Here is a 27,662-nt window from a genome sequence, read left to right on the forward strand (position 1 = left end):
AGTAAATGGAAGCTGTAGTCACTGTTGTTGTTGTTACTGTTATTATTATAAAAGAAATTCAGTTAATTGCCCAGAGCCCCCTTAGTTAGAAGTGACTGTTGGTAAGGTACAGGAAGGAAAAGGGGACCGAATTTTCTTCATCCTATGTGTTGGACATCATTATTCATATTTTATTTTATATTTTCACATCTTTATTGGAGTATAAATGCTTTACAATGTTGTGCTAGTTTCTGCTGTACAACAAAGTGAATCAGCTATACATATACATATATCCCCATATCCCCTCCTTCTTGAGTCTCCCTCCCACCCTCCCTAACCCATCCCTCTAGGTGGTCACAAAGCACCGAGCTGATCTGCCTGTGCTATGCAGCAGCTTCCCACTAGCTATCTATTTTATATTTGGTAGTGTATATATGTCAATGCTACTATCTCACTTTGTCCCAGCTTCCCCTTCCCCCGCTGTGCCCTCAAGTCCGTTCTCTACGTCCGTGTCTTTATTCCTGCCCTGCCACCAAGTTCATCGGTACCGCGTTTTAAAATGCCATATATATGCGTTAGCATATGGTATTTGTTTTTCTCTTTCTGACTTACTTCACTCCATATGACAGATTCTAGGTCCATCCACCTCACTACAAATAACTCAATTTCATTTCTTTTTATGGCTGAGTAATATTCCATTGTTATATGTGCCACATCTTCTTTATCCATTCATCTGTCTATGGAAACTTAGGTTGCTTTCATGTCCTGGCTATTGTAAACAGTGCTGCAATGAACATTGTGGTATATGACTCTTTTTGAATTATAGTTTTCTCAGGGTATATGCCCAGGAGTGGGATTGCTGGGTCGTATGGTAGTTCTATTTGTAGTTTTTTAAGGAACCTCCATACTGTTCTCCATAGTGGTTGTATCAATTGCCATTCCCGCCAACAATGCAACAGGGTTTCCTTTTCTCCACACCCTCTCCAGCATTTATTGTTTGTAGATTTTTTGGTGATGGCCATTCTGACCGGTGTGAGGTGATACCTCACTGTGGTTTTGATTTGCATTTCTCTAGCAAATTACCAATGGCATTTTTCGCAGAAGTATCCATATTTTACAGATGGGTAAACTGAGGCTCAGAGAATTATTTAACTTTTCTAAGGTCGCAGAGTCATTAAATGATGGAGCCAGGATTTGAATTTAGCCCTGGATGACTCTCTCCCCATCATCTTCTTTATTTTCTTTGAAAGAGAAGGCTCCCAGCCCTGGGCACCCCCAAGCCCTGCACCCTCTACTCCAGCCGCAACTAGCTCCATCACTTCCCCAGAGCAGCATGGCTTGTCACATTACAGTGCCAGCCTTCTTAGCCTCCTCCTTAAATCTGGACCTGGCCCATCCTGACTTGACCTGCGGTAGCCCAGTCCCATATCTGACCCCTTCCCTTACCCTTCCCACCAGCTTCTCTTCAACCTGGGCAGGGGAGCACAGGGGGTCCTCTAAGGATTCTAGCCCAGGACGGTGTGTGCATCTTCTAACATGACAGCACGGGGGCAGGGCCTCTCTCCCAGCAGGGTTAACCTCGGGGAGGCGCACTGCATTGGGAAACAGAAGAGCCCAGCTCTCCTCTGGGCTCTGCACTTGAGAATAATAACCCCTCATGTTTGCAGCTCCCATCCCCTCAGGAGCTGATTTAACTCTGCCACAGCTCCCTGCGACAGGGAGGGCCCCGGTTATCATCACCACCTCCCTGAACTCTAGAGATACTAGATGCACCTAGATACTGACATCTAGATGCTAAAGCTAATAGGTGTTAAGTCAGATAATCTTGAGCTCAAATTCTACTCTTTCTCTTACTCACTCTGTGATGTCAGGCAAGTTATTTAGCCTCTCTGGGCCTCTGTTTCCGTATCTGTAAATGTACTCGACCCTGTAAGATTATCAGGAAGACTCACTTATGTGCAATATGGGAAGTTCTCACATTTAGTGAATATCCCATAGGTGGTAGCCATCAGTAATCAGTATCATTACCATCATCTTTATCATTATCTATGGTGTTGTTATTTTCTCCCAGCCTCATCTACAAAATGAGAGCTTTGAACGAGATGGTCTAATTCCCTTCCAAATTTGAGTGACTCCCTCAAACTCACACACACACACACACACACACACACACACACACCCTGCTGCTCAAAGAGGCAGCGCAGGGGACCCCAGATTTACAAAGCCACAGTGACAAGCCTGAGCTCTGCTCAGTTACCCTCAAGGGTCAAGTTCAGGGAGTAGGCAGAGTGTCATGGCGGCTGAAAGGCAAGAGGATAGAGGGTGAGGGAGAAACAGGCCAAATGCCCAGAAGGGTTAGCAGGGTGCAGGGAGGCCTAAGGTCTTGGAGTGCAGCCCCAGAGCCATCACTTGGAATCAGTGCCCCGTAAAACCTAATGGGTGTTTGAAATATCACCAGCCAGGGAAGGTCTGGGAGTTGGAGAGAGCTTTCATCCCTCCCCACAACTGGGGCTGAGACATGGTGGCAGGGAGACCTGGGTGGGGAGACAGAGCGTCGTCTCCACTTGAGCGTCGCCTCCTCCCAGAACTGGCACCTCTGGAAGGCAGGCAATGAGCGGTGATGGCAGCACAGCGCACCTTGTCACCTGGGGTTCTTCCCGTCCCCACCCCCGGGGCCCAGCACTTTGATGCAAGATGGCAGCAAAGCGCTTGCCCCACCGTAGCTTGGCCGGCTGCCTTCTGGGGAAACTGGAGCACATGTTCCTACATCCAGGACTCCCAGTGCCCCACTCTGTGCGGGCCTGTGATTACATGCCAGATACGGTTAGGGCGACTGCAGCTCTGCTCGCAGGTCTACCTTCGCCCGGTGTTCTGAGGCGCCAAGCTCTGGGGAGTGGCGAGGACTTGGGTGAGCAAACCTGCTCCATCTGTCAGAGGCCAATCCGTTAGAGGAAGCCCCTCCTGCGAGGGGAAGGATTCCCACAATGGAGGTCCATGGAGATGCTCTGGCCATGACCTGGCCGGCAGGAGGGCTCAGGAGTTGGCTGCACTGAGTTTGCTCCACGGTGAGTGGGCTCTGGGGGAAAGGGGTCACCTGATGGTTGGTATCGGCAGCTTGGTTCTCCAAAAAAGAGGGTGTCTGCCGTCAGGGGAAGGAGGGCAGTGGGAGGGGCCTTCTCTTCCCTTCACTGCCCTCTCTCTTTGGACGACATACACAGAGTCATCTCCAGCATCTGCCCACAGCCTGTAATTCAGCCACCCGGCTGCACTGAGTGCTTGGCTGCTCTGGTTGTGGGGAGGGCAGATTACTGAGTGGAGTGAAGTGATTGGCAGGTGCCTGGGGGGCCCGGCTGCCCTGGTAGCAGAGGCAGGCTCCACGTGACGCTGTACTGCCTGAGAAGCCCCAGCTCCCGGGACTCCTGTGTGTCCCCTTCCCAAAACTCAGACCGTCCCCCTTTCCCTTCATCATCCTTTAGATCCACGCTTCTCTAACTGTTATAAGCAAGTGAATCATCTGGGATGTGGTTAGAATTCAGATTCCAATTTAGAGCCCAAGATTCTGTATTTCTAACCAGTTCTGCTGCTGATGCAAGGGACGATGCTCTGAGTAGGACACCTTTAGAATTTTCATAGCATTATTATGTATATGATCTCTGCTCTCATAACAGCCCTGTGGAAAGAGTAATGATAATAATAATAATGGTAGTAGCGTATATCATTCTCATTGCCTCCAATGCAAGACACTGAACCCCGAATTTCATAAATCCTATTTCAATCTTCACAGCACCTCGGCAAAAGAGCTCTTTCTCAGAATTTACAGGTGAGAAAAAAGTTGACATTCTGAGATAACTTGCCAAGGTCATGAACCCAATGAGCGGTGGAGTTGGAATTCAGAACTTCCATCTTCTAACACTGGTCCCTCCTCTATTTATATATAAGGTTGGCAAATTTAAGCTTCTTTTAAAAAGTAATGGTCAAGGGTGTAAGCTCTGGAGCCAGAGTGTGCCTGACTTTAGCAGAGAGCCCAAGAATCTGGACCCAGACTCTTAAGATTTGAATGCTAGCTTTGTCACTTGCTAGCTTAATGATCTTGGGCAACTTACTTAACCTCTCTGTGCTTCAGTTTCTTTAACTGAAATGGCAATGATAATACTAGGGTTATTATGAGGATTATACAGTCAGCCTTTTGTATGGTTGTGGAACCTGCAGATACAGAGGACTGACTGTAAGACACGTGAGCATTTACAGATTTTGGTATCCAAGGGGGTGGGGTCCTGGAACCAATGCCCCTCAGATACCAAGGGACACTGTAGATACTATGGTATCTCATTATATATGCATCTCATAATATATATAATCCTCATAATAACCATAGTATTATCTATCTATCTATCTATCATTGACCTTAAACAAATAGACAGTTATTTCTTCAGCAGTACATGGGTTTATTCAGGATCAGCAAAGAATTGTAATTTGGGGTCTGCAAGCATGATGAGCCATGTGTAAGTGTTTTGCAGCAAAGAGAGGAGAACTCTTTTATAGAGGGGGAAAGGAAGCTGGGAGGGCTATAGTAAACGTAGAGTCCATTGGAGGAATTGAGAGTTCAAAGCATAGTGGCTTTTCATTGGCTGAGCTCCTGCCAGCCTAGAAGAGAAAGATTTTCTTCTTCCTGTAGGGCTCTGCTATCATCCAGGGTGTGAGAACTCCTCCTTCTGACCTCTCAACTGGAGATTCATTAAGGTCTCTGTTTATTCATTTTTATATTATCTGTCCAATGAGATTATAGACAGAGAGCACTTAGAAAAGTGTCTGGCACAAATATCAGTGATATGATTACTTGTGAAATGGGGATATTGATACTAAAGATAAAGACTATCATTCAATCAAAGACTCTGCAAGTGTCAGACACTTTTCTACATGTAGTAACTCATTTAGTTCTCATAATAATTCTATAAGCTAGGTTTAATATTAATCACATTGTATAGATGAGGAAACCGAGGCACAGAGTTTAAATAACTTGCCCCAAATCACATAGCTAATAAGTGACAGAGCTGGAATTTGAACCCAGTGTGATTCACGCAACACGTATTGACATATTGATTGAGTGTTTACAGTGTGCCAGGCACTGCTGTAGGCACTGGAAATACAGCAGTAAACACAATAAACCCCCTGCTCTCTAGGGGTCCTAGACTGATACCTCCTGGCACATGGCAAAACCCTCAATGAATACTAGCTCTGCTTGTCCTCTTACCCTTCTCTTGCCTGTGGCAGACATCACTAATTGATTACAGCATTCTTTCCCGCAGAGCCTGCCTCTGTCCAAAAAACCTGTCTTAAGACAGCACTCCAGGCAGCCTCTGTCTGCACTGACACCAAAGCTATGTCAGCTCTGAGTAATCATGGAACAAATGAACATTTCTGACCTCAAAGCCTGTGGTGTCAGCACCCAGGAGGAGGCAGACGGGACAGAGACAGAGGGAGGTTCATATGGGGAAGAGCCACGAAGCCAAGATTGACCAGGGAGGTGGTGAGGGAAAGCACTACCAACAGCTGCTCAACTCCCTTGCTCTCGGCCTGGAGCTTTCTAAAGAGGATGAGCAAGACGACTGGGCAGGGGGCTGGCCATCCCCATGCAGGTCTGTCCCTAGTGACACCAGTTAGGGCTGATAATCCTGCTAGGCCCTCGTGGGCCCCAGGTCTTTGGAGCCTGGCACTAGGCTTGGGGAGAGGTAGAAGGTGAGGTAAAGGGTGAGCAAAGGGCTCCCCACCCCGGCTCTACTGCCTGCTATCGAACCCACCTACTGCCCAGCAGTCCCCTCCTGCCCAGCAGAAAGCCTGGCTGCAATTCCCACTTTATGGCCTCTGCCAAATGAAGCACAAACTTAACTACATCACCTCCCTGACAGGACAGGGAGGGGCTGGAGTGGAACGCTGGGCAGCTTCAGCCCCTAATCTAATCACTGGCATGGGTCATTTCGATTCCGGAGTGTGCTGGGGGCGTGGCAGCTCCCCAAAGCCTCCATGCTGGTGCTCAGCTAATTGCGAATCTCTTATTGTCTCCCAGGTGAATAACTCAGGACTAAGAGCTTCTGGTTGCTGAGATGGAGTGTGAGCTGGGGAACTGGACAGGGCAACACCTGAGATGGGCCCTGGGGCACAGATGGGGTTGCAGGGAGGGAAGCACAGCCTTCCTGGAGGGGACACAGGGACTGTTGTCCCTGCCCTGGGGTGACCACCTGCCATCTGGGAACTGGTCTTAAAACCCAAGACCTAGAAACAGACTCACAGACATAGAGATCAGACTTGTGGTTGCCAAGGGGGAGGGGGAGAAGGGGGGCGGGAGAGGGATGCACTGGGAGTTTTGGGGTTGACAGATGCAAACTATTACATTTACAGTGGATAAACAACAAGGTCCTACCGTAGAGCACAGGGAACTATATCCAATCTCCTGGGATAAATCATAATGGAAAAGAATATTAAAAAAAGAAAGTCTATATATGTATAACTGAGTCACTTTGCTATACAGCGGAGATTGGTACAACATTGTAAATCAACTATACTTCAATTAAAAAAAAAAAGAAAGAAAGAAAGAAAAAAATAAAAAAAGGAAAACCCAAGACCTGAAGTTTTCTGGAACCTCAGAGTCACAGGATAGGGTAAAAATTTAAGTTCCACCCCTTCCTACTAACCTTGCCTTTAGATATATAATTAGATCCCTGAGGAGTGAGAAGGCCCGGGAAGCCTCGGGGCTTTACCGAGGGGAGAGCTAATGCCTTCGGGCAGCTTCAGGTTGGCTGCCTGCAGGGCGGCTCTTCGGTTCGTTTATGGGTCTGGCCCATAGAGGCTTAAAGCTGGACCCCGGGAGACTGGCTGAGTCATGGAGATGTAAGAGAGGCGAGGGGCTCAGCATCCTTAACCACACAGCTCCTCTCCTCTAGGACAACTGGAGAAGGAGGTGGGGATGTCTTGGGAGGAAAGTGAGACCTCTGCCATTGAATTATTGGCCATCCAACAGGCTGCAGAGACTGTGGGAGATTGTGGCAGCAGCCCTTGGAAGTTTTTCTGGATATAATGACAAATAGAGGGCTGCCTGTCTAGCCAGGGGCTATGCGTAACTAACTCTTTATTCTAGATGTTAGTGAAGTCCCCAGAACTGGAGCTGTGATTTCTTGGTGAGTGCTGAAACTACCTGAGATTCTGGGAAACAGCAGATGGTAGGAGCATTCACAACTGGGAAAATCCCATTTTTGCTCTGTTTCTCAGTTGCCTTGCTCTATGAAATGGGAATCATGAAAGGTATAAACACTTGGAGAGGCTGAGCCAATGCTGTTCTGTAAGGAAGGGCTGCTGGTGCCCTATCTTCGTCCCACTGCAGAGGGACACTATTCCAGGAGGAGGGCTCTAAGTGCCATTCGCTAATGATAGCTTTGCTTCAGGCCCTGACCCAGGGCTTAGAATGAGTCCCTGGCTGCCATGTTGACATCAGGGCCACTTGGCACTTGGACAGAGGAGGTCCACACACTGGGGCCTGGCTCAGCAGCCAGGCTTCACTCCTGAACGCCTGCTGACATAGAGAGGCTGGGAGAGATTCCCTAGGGAGAAAGCCAAGGTGAGCTGCATGGGAAGTCCCTTGGGCAGCACCCACCCCCACCCCTCGCCCGGTCTGCAGCCCAAGTCCCTGACAAGGAGGCATATGGTGGCTTCAGTCCTTGGCCTTTGGATTCTGGAATAAAGGCCCTTCTGGGGCATCCAGTCCATAAATGGATTCTGATAGAGGTAGCTGGAAGAGGACCTCACAGCAAAGACTAAAGAATGGAATCCGTCTGTTGATAGCAGGCAGGTGTTTTTATTTTGCAATATATGATTTACTTTTCCAAGTACTCTTAAATACATTGCTTCATTTTGAGCCTCAAAATTCTGTGATATGGGTAGAATAAGTATAAGCAGCCCTGATGTCAAATAGTAAGCCGAAGCTCTGAGAGGTCAGTCTCAAGGTCCCCTGGCTATGTAGTGATGGAGCCAGGAGCAAAGTCAGGTGCTTTGTCCAAGACGGGGGTGGAAAGGAAGGAGACTGTAGTGGGGACCTCACCGCAGATCTTTTCCCTTTCTAATAACCGAGACAGTGAAGAAAGATTTGGAATCAATTTAGAGGCTAACTGAGCAGGTCGAGGCAGAGGAGACCAGGAGCAGGAAGTAGGAAGCGAGGAGGGAAACAGGTGGACGTTTGCATGGACACTTCCTGTTCACAAACTTCTTACGCTCCTCATTTCATTAACAGCAGCAGCGGAATTTCATGGACAATTGGCGTTGAGCATTAACTGGGAGGTAATGAGAGAGGGAGGATGCAGTAAAGGCTGTTTGAATTTAAATTCTTTTCCTTTGGGGGGATGGGGGGGCAGATATTTTTAAAGGCAATTTTAGTGCTGGAAAAAGTTCCTAGCAAACAGCAGTCCTCTGTAAGCAGTGTTAGGAGTAATGCCTTACCCTCAGCCCACGGTGTTCTTCTACCCACGAAATTCTGATGGTTGCCCTGAGTGAGGGATGCTGAGGGACTGGGTGTCTGACCCTGGGCAGATTCAGTCCCTCAGCCTTGGGGAAACACACTGGTAGATGGTAGAAATGTGTCTACCATCAGCCATGAGCTAGAATGAGTTTCTCTGCAATAGTTATGGCAGAATCACCATGAAAAAAACTCTGTATGGACCTGGGCAGAGATGAGGATGACCTAGAAATAGAAGACAAGATTTCTGTTTTAGGAGTGTGCGATCTATTTGACAAGTGATACACACACACACAGAGCCACGAAACATTCAAGGGGAGAAGGATAGGAGATAATGTAAGTCTGAAGTTAGAGGAGAGGGCACAGAGTCATAGGGTGATCAGGTGGTAAGAGTGGGGGAGGAAGGCTGTTTTTTGAGCCAGGTCTTAGACAGGGACCTACAGATTGGTGAAACAGAAGAAGACTGTGTCAACTAGAAATAGAGGCTTAGATGGAAATGAACCCCTTCCTGAGCAGGATGGTAGGCAGGCTGGCTTGGCTAGATTGAAGGTTCTGTAATAGAAAGCAATGAGAAATGAAGAAAGTTAAATATAAGGGGAGGGAAACTTTGTGGAAGGCGTGAATTCTAATCTTAGGATTCAGGTTATGAGGCCACAGGAACTGCCATAAGATAGGATAATCAGTACAGAATTGGCTACTGAGGAGAACGAACCAGCAGTGGATTAGTTACCCAAGTGCAAGGTGATCAGGGCTCTTCTATCTGGACAGATGGCTGTGGGCACAGATGGGGAGCTAAGGAGCCATCGGGACTCTGATGGCTAATTTTCTGTGTCAACCTGGCTGGGCCACAGATATTTGTTCCAACATTATTCTTGGTGTTTCTGTGAAGGTATCTCTTAAATGTTTAAAGTCTTTAAACCAGTAGACTTTGAGTAAAACAGATTGTCCTCCAGAACGTGGGTGGGCTTCATCCAATCATTTGAAGGCCCTAATAGAAAAAGACCAACCTCTCCAGAAGAGAAAATCCAGCCAGCAGACCGCCTATGAACACAAACTGCAATTCCTCCCTGAGTCTCTAGCCTGCCAGAATACCCTACAGATTATGGATTTGCCAAGCCTCCACAATCATGTGAGTGTTATGGGCTGAATTGTGCCCCCCCAGAATTCATATGTTGAAGTCCTAACCCCCAATACGTCACAGTGGGACTGTATTTAGAAACAGGGCCTTTAAAGAAGTAGTTAGGGTTACATGAGTTCATAAGGTGGGCCCTGGTCCAGTGTGACTAGTGTCCTTAGAAGAAGAGGAAATTTGAACACATATGTGTCCAGAAGAGAACCACAGGAAGAAGGCAGCTATCTACGAGCCAGGGAGAGAGGCCTCAGAAGAAACCAACCTTACCAACACCTTGATCTTGGACTTCCAGCCTGCAGAACTATGAGAGAATCAATCTCTGTTTAAGCCACCCAGTCTGTGGTATTTTGTTATGGCAGCCAGAGCAGACTAATACAAGGATAGCAGATTATAATAAACTCCTTGAACCCAAGGGCCATGCATTAAGCCTATCCCCCAGCTCAGTGCCTTACACATGGTGCGTGTTGATGAAATGTTGTGCTAGATCTGGATCGCCTCCAATAGGAATGCACTGCTGAGAAGGCACAGGGGAAGATAGATTTACCTGGGATGAAGGCAACAAGAGCTCCAGGATATAGATAAGGTGGGAACTTTGTGTTCTGGTTGGAGCAATGTTCCTTAGGGATCAAGTCAAGTGAAGAATGATCTGAAACTGACTTATTTTGTACTCTCTGGTGTGCCTAACACAAGGCCTAGGACTTAATGAACACTCAATACAAGTTTTGTTGAACGACCAACTGAATAAGTGACCAAGACAGGACTGGGAGATGGAGTGCTCTTACACCTTTTAAAAAACCATTTAAACACACATGTATGCTTGCATGTGCTAGAAATTTTCTGAAAGAGGTTGCTAACGGTGGTTACTTCTGGGGAGTGAACTGGGTAAGAGGCCAGGATTACTTTTCACTGGATACCTCGTACTGTTTATGCATTTTCATCATGAATGCATTACTCCTGGCTCATTCAATAGCTAATTCGATGATGTGCATCCCTGGGCTGAATGAAAAGAGGCAACGGGGGCTGGAGAACATTTTACCCCATCATTTGTCCCCTTCCAATATCCCCACAAAAACTTTTCAGCCTTCCCCAAGTGCCATGCAAACACATTGATGGAGACCAGCAAGCTTGGGTCTTCATAAGCCACTCCACAGCACCCAGAGGGAACACAGGGTGATGGTGTAGAACCCCAGCACAACAAGATAGCTTTGGAAGAGCAATCGGTCAAAGCGCTCCAGGAGGGCCAGCCACCCAGCCTCCTGTCGGTCCGCCTGGTCCTGGGTCTGGAAGTAGCTGCTGATACGTTGAAGCTGGGACCAGACTTCCCTCAGGGTGCATGGCTGGGCCTGCTGCTCCTGACAGATGGGGGACTCTACATGAGAGGAAGACACTGTAGGTGAGCCAGGGGCTACTGAGGCTCCCCCAGCCTTCCCATTGAAGCCGATGGCCTCAACCTTCAAGAAAGGTGGTGGGCAAAACTGGGCAGTGGGCTAGTTAGGATTGGGGACCCTCTCCCTACCTGCTGAGGGGAAGAAAGACTGTGCTGAAGGAACCCCTGGAGAACACAGCAAGTAGGGTGTTTGTGTAAGTAGGGTGTCGAGGCTACATCTATCCGGGAGATTTTTCTGAGCTAGCAGCCAGCCCACGTTGACTTAGAGCTTCAGGGGCTGGAATGGTTCTTTTTTTTTTTAATTGAGGTATAATTGACATATTATATTAGTTTCAAGCGTACAACATAATGATTCAATGTTTGTATACACTGTGAAATGATCACCACAGTAAGCCTAGGTAACATCCATCACCACACAGTTACAAATTTTTGTTCTTGTGATGAGAACTTTCGGAATGTACTCTCTCGGCAACTCTCGAGGATACAGTGAAAATACGGACTGCTTCATGACTTTGCATGTCATCCTTGCACAGGGGCCATGCTAACCTCTGTATCATTCCAGTGTTAGTATGTGTGTTGCCAAAGGGAACACTGGGATGATGTATACTTTTGCACATTAAGCGATCAGATCCCACATGTATACAAACTATTTGTGTGTGTGTGTGTACGCGCGCGTGCACACGCACGCACTCTGCTATTCGGGAGTCAATGGCTCCAAACTGGAGAATAAAACAAGCTAAGGGGACTGAGGCCCTGATCTCTAGGCTGACATGTGGCTTCCTGGCAAGCCAGCAGGAGACGGTCTTCAGTCTCCAGGGAGGTAATGTAATATGCAGGGCAGAGATTAAGAAGCAGGTGTTTCCATTTTTTCATACAGCTGACTCAAGACGGCCTGGTACTCCGCCCATGGGAACTAAGGCTGAGGGTGATAAAGCAGAACCAGGCAGGGACCTCAAGACTTCTCACAAACCTGTTACCCCAGTGAGCTGGGCCCAGGGATCCATTCCAGACCCTTCCGCATCGGTGTCTCCTCGAAGGCACAAGAAGGTCCACTCCCGCTGGCTGCACTGCTCATCATGGAGGAATTTGACCAACAGGATGGACTTGGATAAGCTGAGGACCAAGAAGGCCATGCAGACCGTGAAGAAGACCCCTGAGGGAAGGAGCCAATGGAGGTGGAGTTAGCAGGGGTCCCTGGGCCTCTTCCTTCCCCATCTGAAAGGCAACACCAGATCTTGGACAGAGGTAATGCAAGACAGGTACCTAGCGACCCCGGAGCTGCTTACCAATTAGAGGGGTGGTCACTGTGCTCTTCGGCACCTCATCAGATATGTTAAGCCTGAAGACGGTGTAGCCCACCAGCACGCTGGTCTTGAACACAATCCTGGCGTGGCAGGTGGGCGGGAGATAGAAGCTCCCCAGGTCCACGAGCATTAGGAAGATGCTGGGAATCAGCAGGCTCACAACATAGACCAGTGGGCGCCTGCGGATCACCACCTGGACAGGGATGAGGAATCTGTTGCCAAGAGGGTCTAAGCCAATGGACAAATGTTTGGCCAAAGAACACTTAGCCAAGAACACTTTCTGCCATCCCAACATTTCTGCATAATATGAAAAGTCTATGTAGTTTAGAATAGGAGATTATCTTGTGGTTTAGAAAATAGAAAAAAATCCTTTAAGCTTTTACATAGAACCAATATTAATATCATTAACCATTATAAGAAGAAGCTACCAGTTATTTAGTGCTTGCTCTGTGCCAGGCACTGGAATAAGTGTTTCATATGATTTCTCTTATTTAATCCTCACAACAGCTCTGAGGGCTGCTCTGAGGGCTGGGTATTATTATTTTTTTTTTAACGATTTTATTGGAGTATAATTGCTTTACAATGGTGTGTTAGTTTCTGCTTTATAACGAAGTGAATCAGTTATACATATACATATATCCCCATATCTCTTCCCTCTTGCGTCTCCCTCCCTCCCACCCTCCCTATCCCACCCCTCTAGGTGGTCACAAAGCACCGAGCTGATCTCCCTGTGCTATGCGACTGCTTCTCACTAGCCATCTATTTTACATCTGGTAGTGTATAGATGTCCATGTATACACTACCACTCTCTCACAGGGCTGGGTATTATTATATCCATTTTACAAACTGGGAAACTGAGGTTCCTAGAGATTAAATTGCTTGTCCAAATTCACATAACTGGTGAGTGAGAAACTGTTTTAAAACCAGGTCTTACACCATAATCTTTCTTTTTAAACCATTTAGTTTGCAATATATTGTATTGGTTTTGCTTTAGTCTCTCTTCTTACCCGGGATGCAAACACCTTAGTACCTGTGTATCTGTCAGAGTCTTGTTAGGAACAAAGAGCACAGTTAAACCAGGAAAGTTGAGGAGGGCTTGACAAGGTGTGGACAGGACATAGAGAAACCACAAGGAAGAGGACAATGCCCCAGGGATTCGGGGGACTGCGTCAGCTCTTCCTACCCTTAGGCCTGAAGGGACCAAAGACCGGGAATGTGGTTGGAACTTGAGGGGACAGAAAGCCGGTTGGACTTGTGGCTTCCTCGTAGGAGCACAGCCAGCTGGCGGAGACACCGCGGGGTGGGGAGAAATGGAGAGATAAATGCCCCACTCACTCTCCCCCTCCTTCCAATCTCCTGCCACTGCCTCCCCTGCCCGCTACTGGCCAAACATGACGAGGAGTCCCAACTCTACAGGCCGTAGACCAGCCTCCAGGAGCAAAAGTAGACGTGAGGTGGGGACAACTGCAGATACCCAGCAGGGCCTGCAGCGCGGCTGGGCAGGGAGCTGCTGAGCAGGTTTTTTAGCTGGGAATTTAAGACTCATAAAATTACAATGATTGCTGCTGCCATTTCGTTATACCTAGCTTCTCTGGGATGGGAATAGGAGATGTCTATAATTAACCCAAAATCTATTCTCATCCTTCCTGGAGAGAAACTATGATATGACAGGGCTGTTTCCCCCATCAGACACTTACTGCTTTGCAATGACCGTTTGAGGGTGAAAATGGCATTTTCTAATCCTTCATGGGGCCAGAAATAATACCTACCTTACAGTGGGTGTTCGATAAATGTTTACTGAACAAATGAACGTTCTGGGCCATGTTGCTGTTAGATTTGGAAAAAAATGATGTCTGAAATCTCCCATTTCTCTGATTCACCAAACAGCTGAACGATTTCTACGTGTCAGTTAGTGTGCTAGATACTTTTTCACATGGGATGTGATTTGTTTACTCTTCACTGTCAGTTTGTTGGGAGGTAATAGAGCATCCCCACTTTATAGATCTTTAAAAATAAAGCTTAACCCCCTAAGTAAGCTGAGTAAGTGGCAGAGCTGGGATGTGCTCCCACATCTTCTGGTTCCAAGCGCTGTGCTCTTTCCCATACAGCCTACTCTTGGTCTGATCAGACCTCTGAGCTGAGTTCAGGGTCTTCTCTCTCACCTCTGCCTCCCTCTCTGGACGAGGATCACACGGAGGGAGCCAGGTCAGAGACCAGGGAAAGAGCAGAAGGTGGTGGGCGAAGAGCCTGGCTGGGTGAGACCAGTTGTCACCTTGCTGGTGAGAGCAGGGCCTCCCCAGCCTTTGGGTCCTGAAGCGTGTCCTGACTCAGGGGAGTTCCGCAGACCAGAGCCATTCGGCGTATTGTAGTCGGGCTATTGTCTTTCACATGAGACATAACTGGCTACAGATATCTAAACCAGAGTGACACTCACTGCTTTGCAATCATTTGGTTAAAATACATTTTTACCCAAGTGCAGTCAACAAGGAAAACCATGACCTGTCATCAACCTGCACCTTTCTACTCCCTTCGTTGTGCTGTGACAGACATAGCCGTGTTTGGAGGTGCAGGGGGAAGGGAGTCAAGGGGCCAGAGTCCACAGGGGCTCTTGTGTTGTGAGCCCCACCTAGGCTGTTGGTGATCTAGCCATATGGGGAGATGGGGGCGACCAAGCCTGCTGTCTCTGGAGGGTAGAAGTGGGAAGACCCCCAGAGACTTCATGGTGGATGTTACATAAAGGAGATGAAAGGAATAAGAATACCACCCTAAAGAAAAGTACCAGTAGGCATGTTGGTTAAGCAGAAAGAGCCCAGACTTAGAGTCAAAGGAACAGCAGAGTTCCTAAGCTTCTCAATTTGATGTGCTGGTTCAAGTGATTCTGGATGGTATCGAACCTCTCCTTGCCTTGATTTTTCCCTTTTTGAAAAAGCAGTTTACTTTTGCCTTGCCAAGCATCTTGGGTACAATTGAGATTAGCTGTTTTACTCTTTAAATAAAGTTCCCGTGTAAATAGCGCATAGGCTGAGATGACTCTTCTCCACCCAGAGGCTGATGCAGAGAGTGAATGGAAATCTGGGACGGAACCAAACATGGGCAGTGTGGCTCCTTAGGGTCCCTGGTTCCTAGGAAAGTGCAGTTTCACCAAACCTCACGTTCTCCAAGGTGCCAGGGGAGAGGCGTGGCAAGAGCTAAGAGGCTGAGAGGCACGCCAGCTTCATGCAGTCACAAGGAGCCCGGCGCTGAGATGGGCCCATGCTTGGCTTTGTGCCATTTTGAGATTCTTAATAATTTTTAAGCAAGGGACCCTGCATTTTCACTTTGCAGGAGGCCCCAAAAAGTATGTAGCCTGTCCTGTTGTGACGATACTCCTCACTGGCTATCAACAATAGCTGAAAGTAAACAGGTAGGTACAAGGGTGGACGATTAGCTTGGGCTGTGACATAAAGCAGAAAGCTCTATGTCTATGTTTGGCTTGTAAAATTGTGAAACGAGACAGACCCTCCAGAACTACCTTAGCCATTTTTCTGCCTTTTAGCAAGGATGTTCCAATTCTTAAGACAGACCAAATAGTTCCTACAGTTTTGGTTTGGTTTTCTTCAAGCACAAAGGACCCACCTTTTTCTTTAAGTTGATCTGGGGGCAACGTTACCTATGGACTAGACTAATTTTCTCTACAAGCCCAGTACAGCCTAAAGAAACTCTAATTTTATCCCACAGTTTTCAGAAATGTTTTGTTTTCATGATCTCCTTTGATCCTCAAAGCCCTCTGTCCCCCAGCTCAAGAAACATGAATTGAGCATGAAGAGGGTATCAGACACTAACCTAAATGATAGAGTTAGAACTGGTGACAGGACAGGTCTCTACTCTTGCCCCGCAAACCCCCAACCCATGTCTTATGGGATCAGGAACCAGATTCTGATGGTTAGATATTTCACAAGTCTGCAGATCGAAGTTTGCCCCAGAATGGACCATACCCAGGGTCTATACTTGATTTGATGACAAGATTTGGGACTCTCTGAGTTTATGTGTAGGTGATATTCTGGTCTTAGAATCGGTACTGGAATGGGTTAAGACATTTGGGGATGTTGGGATAGGGCGTCTATATTTTGCACATGGGACAGACATGAATTTGGGGGAGTCAGAGGGTGGCAGATGGTACTGGGTTGAATAATGCCCCCCAAAATTCGTGTCCTTCCAGAAACTCAGGATATGACCTTATTTGGAAATGGGATCATTGCAGATGAAATTAGTTAAGGTGAGGTCATATGGAATAGGGTTGGCCCTTAACCCAATATGACTGATGTCCTTGTAAGAAGAAGAAAAAATGGATATCCTTTGTATCCATTCAAAGGATAATGCCATGTAAGGATGGAGGCAGGCATTGGAGCGATATGTCTACAAGCCAAGGAAAGCCAAAGATTGCTAGCAACCACCAAAAGCTAAGGTAGAGGCATGGAGCAGTCTTTCCCTCAGAGTGCCCAGAAGGAACCAACCCTGCCAACACCTTGATGTCAGATTTCTGACCTCCAGAACTGTGAGAGAAGAAATTTCTATTGTTTTAAAGTGGTACTTTGTTATAGCAGCTCTAAGAAACTAATACAGGCGACTTGGCCGGTAACACACAGCGGAAGGATGCCACAGACTGGACTGGAATATTACTGCCTGTCTTTAGTTGTGTGTCACCATCATATAGGATTAGGCACATAGCTTCTGGAGTCAAGTCCAGGCTCCACCAGTCACCCTATAACCGTGGTTAAGATACTTAACTTCTCTGCACCCCAATTCAAGCACTTGTAAAAATGTGGATCCTTAGAGGCTGCATCTCATAGAGATGTGAGGGTTACAGTACGACCTCTTAAAACAGCGCCTGGTTTGGAGTTAGTGCTTGGTTTTGTGGTCACTGTTATCATGTCTCCCTGGGCAGATTCTGAGGCCTGTGATAGGAACCAAGAGACTTGTTTTATTCATATGCTTGTGTCCGCAGTGCTCAGCATTGAGCTTGGTGCATGATAAGAACACAAAAGGTGTTCATTGAGCTGTATTAGAGTCTGTTAATAATGCTTCTTTTAGCTCCAGTAGGGTGGGAGAGTGGAGTGAGCCCAACGGGGGGCTCTCATCTTAAGGTCAGTGTTCTGAGGGCTGCCTCTCTGCAGGTCATGTCAGGCAGTGACCCCTGTATGCCAGGGGACGGTATGTCACCAGCTCAGTGAGACACCACTCTCTGCAGAACTGCCCCTACCTAGAGCCCATCATTTCTAATGGACTAAAGGAGCCGGTGCCTTTAAATTCCACAGAAGGGGAAGAAACAGCACTTTGGTTTCAGTCCGTATTCTCCATTAGACACCCTTCAGGTGTTAGCAGTATTATGCCACAATTTCGTTATCCATTAAAGCCAGGTAATAATAAGTACACAAAGGTATTTGGAGCCTATCGATGTTAATGAAAGAGATCAATCTAATTCAGAATGTGTATGTGGAGAGCTCCTTGGAGATGGAATAGGCCCCAGGGTTAGCCTCTAATTGCCTCCTTGATGGTAGACCTCACCAGTACTCAATTTTGCATGACCATCTTTATGACATAGTTGGAATTTTGACGCCCAGACTCACGCTTCATACAGAAGCCCATTCTCCTCCTCTCCCAAGCCCCTCCTAACATTCCCAATTCAGAAAGAATGGGAAAGTTGCGGCCATTTAAGTAAGATCCTTGCACAAGAGTGAGAGTTTCTTGGAACTAGACCATGGGTCGGGTTGGATTAGCAGAAAGTCCGTGATTCCAGGGTTACTTGAGCGACCCTGGAAGGGTTTCTAGGGGTCTAAATTCTCTCTCTCTCTCTATCTCTCTCTCTCTCTATCTATCATCTATCTATATATCTGTGTGTGTGTGTGTGTGTGTCTCTCTCTCCTCTCTTTATCTCTGTCTCTGGAGTGACCTAATAGAGCTTAGAAGGATCCTCTATCAAGTTTCTGAGCTGCATTCAAAGGATATCTCAATGAGATTAATCTACCCTACTCTAGAAAGGAAAATTACATCTGAAAGTGAGGGTAAACAAGGCACCTTTCTTTCCCAGATGCCCCTCTGCATTTTTCTAGGAGTCCCCTGTGGGCCTCCCAATTCTGGCCGCATGAACATTTAGTCAGTGAGAGGACATCTGTGGTCCGGCTCACTTTAGTTCCCACGGTCCGCCTTTTTCTATCCAACGTGAGTTCTCAAATTTTATTTCTACCGCCTCTCACTTCTACCCTCATTCTTTAACAAACAAAAAAGAAACAAAACACTACCATATAGAAATCAAATGTTCACCCTGCTCTTTCTGGGAACCAGCACCTCTGGCAATGTGTTGGAGGAAACCTCCCCTCCTATGGCTGCTGGATCGGGTGCCAGGCGGCACACAGACATCCTCGTAGGCAGAGGTGCCTGTGCTCTGGGCCCCCTGTGGAATGCAGCCTGACCCAAAGTGTCACCGGTGCCCTCTGATCAACAAGACATGTCCTAGAGCTGCAGACAGGATTGCCCATTAGCCAGAACTAATGGGGCACCTGGTTCAGTATCAATGGCAGCATGTACATCAGGCCCAGGTTGATGACGTACTTAGAATAGATCTTTGCTCCTCCTGCCTGCCCCACCTGTTCCCTACCCGCTGCTGGGTAGCCTGGACTTGGACATAGGAGGTGATTAGATTCAGAGGGAGTTGGCCCTTTGCTGTCAGGACCCTGGCAGGCCCATTGTTGGCATGGAGCTGGGCTCTGAGTTTCACATTATTGGCTAAAGGTCGTTGAAGGACACCAGGGTGACTTGATTGCTAAATTCAGAGTAGGATGTCTGGCACGGAGTAGGAGAACATGGGCCGACACGGTGCACATAGTGGGAATAGGGAGTCAGGGAGGCTGAACGAGGTCGAGGGGGACAAAGAACTGAACTGGAGAGTCATTCAATCTACTTTGTCTTCCAAAGTTGCAGGAATGCCCCTGAGTCTGACTCCCTGCCTTACCAAACACGATCTGTGGCTCTTCTCAGGATCCTTTCCCTACTCTGTTCCAGAGGGCCAGGGTGGAAGGCAGCCTGCTAGATAACCAACCTTAACCCCCAGGGCAAAGGTCCCCAGGGAGAAGTTCCAAGAGCATGAAATCTCGCACCGATGTCCCCTCCAGCCCCACTCAATGTAAACACTGAATGGAAAAGAAGGGTGGCAGTGAAGACAACAAACGAATGGGACCTTGGTCCCCGAGATCCAGGGAGGAGATCGTCTCCTCCCTTTAACAATCTTTTACGCCTCTGTTCATCGTATTTACATGGAGCTAGGACATAGAAAACCTCTTGCCAGGACTTCCCTGGTGGCACAGTCGTTAAGAATCCGCCTGCCAATGCAGGGGACACGGATTTGAGCCCTGGTCCGGGAAGATCCCACATGTTGCGGAGCAACTAAGCCCGTGCACGAGCCACAACTACTGAGCCCACGTGCCACAACTACTGAAGCCCGCACACCTAGAGCCCGTGCTCCACAACAAGAGAAGCCACCGCAACGAGAAGCCCACGTGCAGCAGCAAAGAGTAGCCCTCACTCGATGCAACTATAGAAGAGCCTGCGCACGGCAACGAAGAACCAACACAGCCAAAAATAAACAAACAAATAAATAAGTAAAGTAAAAAAAGAAAACCTCTTGCCACTGTTGAGAAGACAATTAATATTTAGGGTAAAGAGTGACATGTAACTACAAATACTGGCTGCTCTATGGAGAGAGTGCGTTTGTGTGCGTGGGAACACACACTCCTGTTTACCTGCCCCGTCTCCCATCTTTGTTTGTCTCCTCCGTGCAGTGTAGGTAATGGTGTGTGCAGCGTTCTCCAGAGTGCTTGATAGGTGACTGTGTTCCACCTTGCATGTGTTACTCCCTCACATTTCCCTTTAATGATCTCCATCATTCGGGCTGCATTAATAATGTTTGTGGGCTGATATCTTTAAAATTAATGAGGTGTTTACTCTTAGCCAAGAAACTCATTGAAATTAAAAAAGCTTTCTTTTTCCCCTCCCTTTCTCTTGGTAAAAAAGTGGACAAACAAGCCACAATGCAAGCTTTGATAAAAACCAAGCAGAATAGGCAAGAACCCAAGCCCTACCGCAAAGAAGGTATGAATTGGGATTAGCTGGTGCCTGGAGTTATACATTAGTCATGTTCAAATCACAGCTGTGTCTAAGAGGCCTTGATTTAACAAGAGCTTTGCTGGAAAGCTGCATGCCACACCTTTTAACCAATGGAGGACTTCCATGCCCTCAATAATCGCTTATTTGATCCCCCCCACTCACCTTAGCATATGGTTATCCATTGTAACTGTAGCACCTTAGTCTAGTCTGACTTTTCCTTCTTATTCAAAAGGTTTGCTTCCAGGAGACTTCATCTGTGTGAATTCATCTGTGCAATCCTGACCTGTCTGTAGTCTCTACTTTTCAATCAGATTACCTGGCATGAAAGACCCTCCCACTGCCCCCAGCTCCCACCACCAGCTGACTTTGTGCAGAAAAGCAGGGCTGAATACTAATGACAAGTCTGCCGGCTGCAGAAACTTGCTGCAAAGTATCAGGCTTCACTGTCCTGCTCCCAACTGCCTCCCAGGTGTCTGCTGGACAAATTTCCCCAGGAACAGTGCAGCCAAGGGCATTCCCGGTGACACATCTGAGAAGTTTGGGTTCTTATCACGTCGTTCTAGAGTAGTTGTTCTCTCTGATCTGGAAACCACCAGTGGTCTCTGTGGATCCTGCAGGTGATTTGTTAGCTAATACCTCAAGATACTCAAGTTAATAATATGATAATTTTATGCACTTGAGTCTGGGATTAATTAATAATTTACTCAATTGCAAACAGGACATTAATGTTGAAGAGACACTCTTCTCCCAATTTTTTGTTGCTGTTGTTGTGGGGTATTCTTTCTCTCTCTCTCAGTAGCAATTAAAAGTGAGGATGTTACGTGTATTGAAAGCCTTGGAGATTCCTGCTGTAGGGGCTGGTTCAGGTCTCTGTCTGAAAACCATTCTCTTTATATTCACATATGGAATAGCTACAGCAGGAGTCCAGGATCTACGGCTGAATCTCTCGTCTCTGAAATGCCAAAATGCAAGTGGATGATGGAACCATTGGAATCTCCTGTACTTAGGTGGTAATGAATGAGAAGATGCAGGAGAGAGACTCCTCAGCCCAACAGAGAAGGTGAAAGACTGCAGAGAAGTGGGCAACAGGGACAGGAAGGGGGAGGACTTACATTAAACTGAATCTGTGCAAAATCTCCAGCGCTGCTCTGCAGGATGTTGTATGTTGAGGACACAGAAAGAAGTTCCCACTCACCGTCATTCAAAAATGCTTTTTGGTCATGTGTAATGTCTTCTCTGCTTCTCAGGAAGGCCAGGTCTACATCTTCCACTGAAAACAACAGAAACACTTGACTTCCCATGGAGAGAGGCACCAGTATTAACCCACTTTTCCAACTCACAATTCAAATCCTTCCTTTTTACTCTTGTCCCCACATGGACAATCTTATGGAGATGGGGTTCAATACACCATTTTGAATTAGGGGTAGGGATGGGGGATAAAAACTTTCAGGTCCTGAAAAAAAGCAGCTATGAACTGAGGGTTTGTACTCCATTGTCGATAGAATGAGACTTCTATAACGTTCTCAATGGCAGTAGAGGCCTAATATTGTATTTTCAAACCAACAGCAGCAAAGGGCAATATCTCTGGGCACAATACTGTACTTAGTCTGAATTACAGCAGGAGCCAAATAACTACAAGAAGAGATTTAGCTTTATAAAAAGTCAGTTATGTGCTAGAATAAAATAGACCTGAGGGACAGCATAATGTAATCATTTCACCTATGTGTGCCAACCCAGCACAAGTGTGTTTGCCCACTAGCAGGCTACACCTCTCGTGGCTTACCTGTGTGCAGAATGCTGTTGAAGGTTAGGCTGCAATTCTGGATATCGAATGGAAAAGCGTATGTCTCTAAACTGCATGCAGAGACCAGCTGGATGGGCTTAGAGTGCTTAATGGTCCCAGATGAGTTCACGTAAACATAGGGAAGATCAGGTGATCTTTCAAGGTCCACACTATATGAAACACAAAAGATCTTTGTTACGGAAAGGGCTTTAGTCATTCCAATACATAAGCAGAACTGATTATGAGATGATGGTGACCGTAACACCCAAGACTAGCCTAGAAGTGCAAAGACAGAATCACACTTTACATGAGATAGCCACCCTGGCAAAGGTGGGTTCAGCAATGAGAGCCTTGTAAGTCAACTCACTGGAGATCAGCTCGGTGCTTTGTGACTGCCTGGAGGGGTGGGATAGGGAGGGTGGGAGGGAGGGAGACGCAAGAGGGAAGAAATATGGGAGCATATGTATATGTATAGCTGATTCACTTTGTATATAAAGCAGAAACTAACACACCATTGTAAAGCAATTCTACTCCAATAAAGATGTAAAAAAAAAACACAGACATAGGACTTCCCTGGTGGTGCAGTGGTTAAGAATCCACCTGCCATCGCAGGGCACATGACTTCGAGCCCTGGTCTGGGAAGATCCCACATACCACGGAGCAACTAAGCCCGTGCGCCACAACTACTGAGCCTGCGTGCCACAACTACGGAAGCCCGCATGCCTAGAGCCCGTGCTCTGCAACAAGAGAAGCCACTGCAATGAGAGAAGCTCACGCACCGCAACGAAGAGTAGCCCCCGCTCCCCTCAACTAGAGAAAGCCCACGCGCAACAACAAAGACCCAGTGCAGCCAAAAATATAAAATATAAATAAATAAGTAAATGTATAAAACAAACACACACACACACAGACATAATCCATGAGTAACATCAAGCATTAGCAATCAAATCTGTATCTTAAATGATGTCAACTCATGGTACTTCTAACCTGAATATTCCCAACAGTATGCTCTTCTTCAAGTTGAGAAACAGAAAATAGTAACAATGACTTACAGGAAGCAGCAACCAGCCTGAATACGCTAAGCAGTCCAAACCCCACAGAAACACACCCCAGCACACTTACAACTCATTTATGATGATATCAGGAGCCCAGATGGCACTTAGGGGTAGGGAGATCTCTCTAATCTCATCAAACATGCTGGAGTTCCAGGATAAAAACTCATCATCCCAAATCTGTATCCAAAAAGGAAACATCACAAAGGGGCAATGCCAATCTCATCAAAGAACTGAAGAGGGATTCGGATGAATAGCTCAATTGAACAGCCCGTTGGTTCTATCTGTCAGGGAAGAGGACTTTCCATGCAACTCCTAAAGAAGGTTGCCCCAACCAGAAACCACGGCCATGTATCTTACTCAGATTCTAATAAATCAGGTCTGCTGCAGACATAAAGAACTAGAAACACAAGATAGTATCTATTTCTTCGAATAATTACATCTTGCAAGAGATCGAGTTCGGGAGTCCAGCATGCACGGAAGAAAACATAATCGTTTACCTCATGATACCACACACTTGTCTTTAATTTTTGATTCTGTGCATCCTGCAAAGCAAAAAGAACATCCACACCAAATCTTAGAGTGTCAGTAAATCAAAGCCCAGTTCAACAGTATGACAACTCAGAGGAAGAAAATCAAATCCAACGAAATAATGCTGATTTTAGAAACATTACCTTGACGTTTCAATATCTGAGTATTCTCAGTTCTTATTTATTACATACACCTGTCGCTATGAGCTTTACTATATTATCTATGATAAAATGACACACTAACTGCGCTTGACATCTTAAATGATTTGTGAATCTCTTTCCTACTCTAATTGTTACCCTGCCATTAATCAGACTAAAAGATGATATGTAGTCGTAGCCAATTTTGGACTAAAAAGATGAGACCACGCTTTTATTTGTAATCAAGATGTTATTCATAATCTTTCAATGAGTGTTATCTCAACTGCCATTGGCAGCCATTCCTGTTGTTACCTTATGCTTGGATTTCTCTGCTTATAAAACAGACTGAATGAGCTTAATCCAAGTGAGGTATATTTTTGGTGATATAAATAGATGTGGCTTCCCACGTCAGTGATTTAAAAAAAGGATCTCCCCAAACAAACAAAAAAATCCACTTTACTAATTTTTTTTCATATTGAATCTAGTAAAAACATGCTAAAATGATTATATTCTTAGGGATTAAAAGAAAAGGAACATCTCATACCATATACAAGCATTAACTCAAAATGGATCATAAACCAAAATGTAAGAACTAAAACTATAAAACTCTTAGAACAAAACATAGGAGTAAACTTCATGATTTTGAATTAGGCAATAATTTCTTAGATATGACACCACAAGCACAAGCAGCAAAAGAAAAAGTAAATGGGACTTCATCAAAATTTAAAACTTTTGTGTTTGAAAGGACATCATCAGGAAGTCAAATGACAAACCACAGTATGGGTGAAAATATTTGCAAATCATATACTTAGTAAGGGGCTTGTATCCAGAATATATAAAGAACTCTTACAACTCAACAATAAAAAGATAAATAACCCAATTTAAAAATGAGCATCAAAGGACACAACCAAGGCTTCCCTGGTGGCGCAGTGATTGAGAGTCCGCCTGCCGATGCAGGGGACACAGGTTCGTGCCCCGGTCCAGGAAGATGCCACATGCCGCAGAGCGGCTGGGCCCGTGAGCCATGGCCGCTGAGCCTGCGCGTCCGGAGCCTGTGCTCCGCAATGGGAGAGGCCACAACAGTGAGAGGCCCGCGTACCGCAAAAAAAAAAAAAAAAGGACACAGTCAACAGAGTGAGAAGGCAACTCATAGAATGGAAGAAAACATTTGTGGATCCTATATCTGATAAAGGGTTATTATCCTGAATATTAAAGAACTTCTACAACTCAGAACAAAACCAATATCCTTATTTAAGAGTGGACAAAAGACTTGAATACACCTTTGTCCAAAGTAGATATACAAATGGCCAATAAATACATGAAAATATGCTCAACATCACAGCTATGGACCAAACTGTGTTCTTCCAAAATTCATATATGACTGTACTTGGAGATAGGACTTTTAGGAGATAATTAAGGTTAAATGAGGTCAAAAGGGTGGGGCTCTCATCCAATAGGATTGGTGACCTTAGAAAGAGAGGAAGAGAGAATGATCTCACTTTCTCCTCCCTGTGAGGACACAGTGAGAAGGCAGCCATCTGCAAGCCAGGAGGAGAGCTCTTACTAGGAACCAAATTGGCTGGAACTTTGATCTTGAACTGCCCAGCCTCCAGAACTGTGAGAAATAAATTTCTGTTGTTTAAGCCACCCAGTCTATGGTATTTGTTACGGCAGTTGGAGCTGGCTGATATAATCTCTAATCATTAGGGAAATATAAACCAAAACCACAATGAAATACCATTTCACTCTCATTAGGATGGCTACTATTTTTTTTTTAAAGCAGAAAATAAGTGTTGGTGAGGATAATTGGAATTCTTGTGCACTATTGTTGGGAATGTAAAATGGTGCAGCTGCTATGGAAAACAGTATGGCAGTTCCTAAAAACTTAAAAATAGAATTACTACATGGTCCAACAATTCCTCTCCTCGGCATTTACCCAAAAGAATTGAAAGCAGGAACTTGGACAGATATTTGTACATCTATGTTCATTATTCACAATAGCCAAGGGGTGGAAGCAACCCAAGTGTCCCTCAGTGGATGAATGAATGAACAAAATGTGGTATATATATGCAATTATTCAGTCTTTAAAAGGAAGGACATTCTGACACATGCTACAACATGGATGAACCTTGAAGACACTATGCAAAGTCACAAATAAGCCAGTCACAAAAGGACAAATAGGGCTTCCCTGGTGGCGCAGTGGTTGGAGGTCTGCCTGCCAATGCAGGGGACACGGGTTCGTGCCCTGGTCTGGGAGGATCCCGCGTGCCACGGAGTGGCTGGGCTGTGAGCCATGGCCGCTGAGCCTGCGCGTCCAGAGCCTGTGCTCCGCAACGGCAGAGGCCACAACAGTGAGAGGCCCACATACCGCCAAAAAAAAAAAGGCAAATATTTTATGATTCCACTATATATAGTCTAAGTACCTAGACTAGTCAAATTCATAGAGACAGAAAGTAGAATGATGGTTGCCAGGGGCTGGGGAATGGGAAATGGGGAAATGGTGTTTAATGGGTGCGCAGGGTTTCAGTTTTGGAAGATGAAGAGCTCTGGAAATGGACAGTGGTGATGTTTGTACAACAATGAGCATGTACTTAATGCCATTGAACTGTACACTTAAAAAAGGTTAAGATGGGAATTTTATATTATGTGTAGTTTACCACAAGCAAAATTAATAATTTTAAAATAAGCAAAGGACTTGAACAGATATTTCTCCAAGGGAGATATATAAATGTGGCCAATTAACACTTGAAAAGATGCTCGACATCATTAGTTATTAGGGAAATGCAAATCAAAACCACAATGAGATACCACTTTACCCCACTAGAACGGATAAAATTAAAAAGAAAAAAAATAAGTGTTGGGAAAATGTAGAAAAATTAGAGCCCCCCTACATTGCTAGTGGGATTATAAAATGGTGCAGCCACTGTGTAAAACAGTATGGTAGTTCCTCAGAATGCTAAACATAGAGTTACCATAGGACCTAGCAACTGCACTCCTAAGTGAATACCCAAGACTCCTGAAAACAGAAGTATACACACACACACAGTGTGTACAGGAAAAAAAGCAAACTTGTACAGGACTGTTCATAGCAGCCAAAAAGTAGAAATAACCCAATATCCATCAACTGATGAACGGATAAACAAAATGTGGTACATATCCATTCAATAGAATATTTTTCAGCACTAAAAATAAAATGTGTAAAACACTTACTGATTTTGGTTCAAAGCTAAGGAGTCATTTAAATAACATTTGTATTTCTGTAATATTAAGTGTAATACCAATTTCAGTAAAATAATAGAGTTGGGGAGTTATGGCATGAAAGCAAAAAACAGCTCCAGTTTCCTCCCCAGAACAAAGTATATTAAATTAATTATCCAGTCAGTTATCCAATCACATCAAAAATATATAATCTTGGGGCTTCCCTGGTGGCGCAGTGGTTGAGAGTCCGCCTGCCGATACAGGGGACACGGGTTCGTGCCCCGGTCCGGGAAGATCCCACATGCCGCGGAGCGGCTGGGCCCGTGAGCCATGGCCGCTGAGCCTGCGCGTCCGGAGCCTGTGCTCCGCAATGGGAGAGGCCACAACAGTGAGAGGCCCGCGTACCGCAAAAAAAAAAAAAAAAAAAAAAAAAAATATATATATATATATATATATATATATATAAAATCTTTGTGCATAGGGTCAAGACTACCACTCTCTTCAATCCACGCTGGGTGGG

General features: G+C 45.9%; 1 protein-coding gene and 1 non-coding gene across 2 annotated transcripts in view; both read right to left on the minus strand.

Annotated features, from left to right (window-relative positions):
* Window positions 1-10,744: 10,744 nt before the first annotated feature.
* Window positions 10,745-27,662, minus strand: part of HTR3B (5-hydroxytryptamine receptor 3B) — a 37,100-nt gene continuing 20,182 nt past the window's right edge. Inside the window, exons 4-10 of the mRNA XM_065882340.1 lie at window positions 23,777-23,821; window positions 23,347-23,456; window positions 22,225-22,394; window positions 21,554-21,711; window positions 12,285-12,495; window positions 11,969-12,151; window positions 10,745-10,980 (exon numbers count right to left, since the gene is read on the minus strand). Of these exons, the coding sequence (XP_065738412.1) occupies window positions 10,745-10,980; window positions 11,969-12,151; window positions 12,285-12,495; window positions 21,554-21,711; window positions 22,225-22,394; window positions 23,347-23,456; window positions 23,777-23,821 (1,113 nt within the window). The remainder of the gene's footprint in view (window positions 10,981-11,968; window positions 12,152-12,284; window positions 12,496-21,553; window positions 21,712-22,224; window positions 22,395-23,346; window positions 23,457-23,776; window positions 23,822-27,662) is intronic.
* On the minus strand, window positions 11,487-11,590 carry LOC136127729 (U6 spliceosomal RNA). Its single transcript, XR_010656180.1, has one exon. It is a non-coding gene; the product is annotated as a U6 spliceosomal RNA (small nuclear RNA).

Source organism: Phocoena phocoena, chromosome 8 (genome assembly GCF_963924675.1).
Source record: "Phocoena phocoena chromosome 8, mPhoPho1.1, whole genome shotgun sequence".
Classification (NCBI taxonomy): domain Eukaryota; kingdom Metazoa; phylum Chordata; class Mammalia; order Artiodactyla; family Phocoenidae; genus Phocoena; species Phocoena phocoena.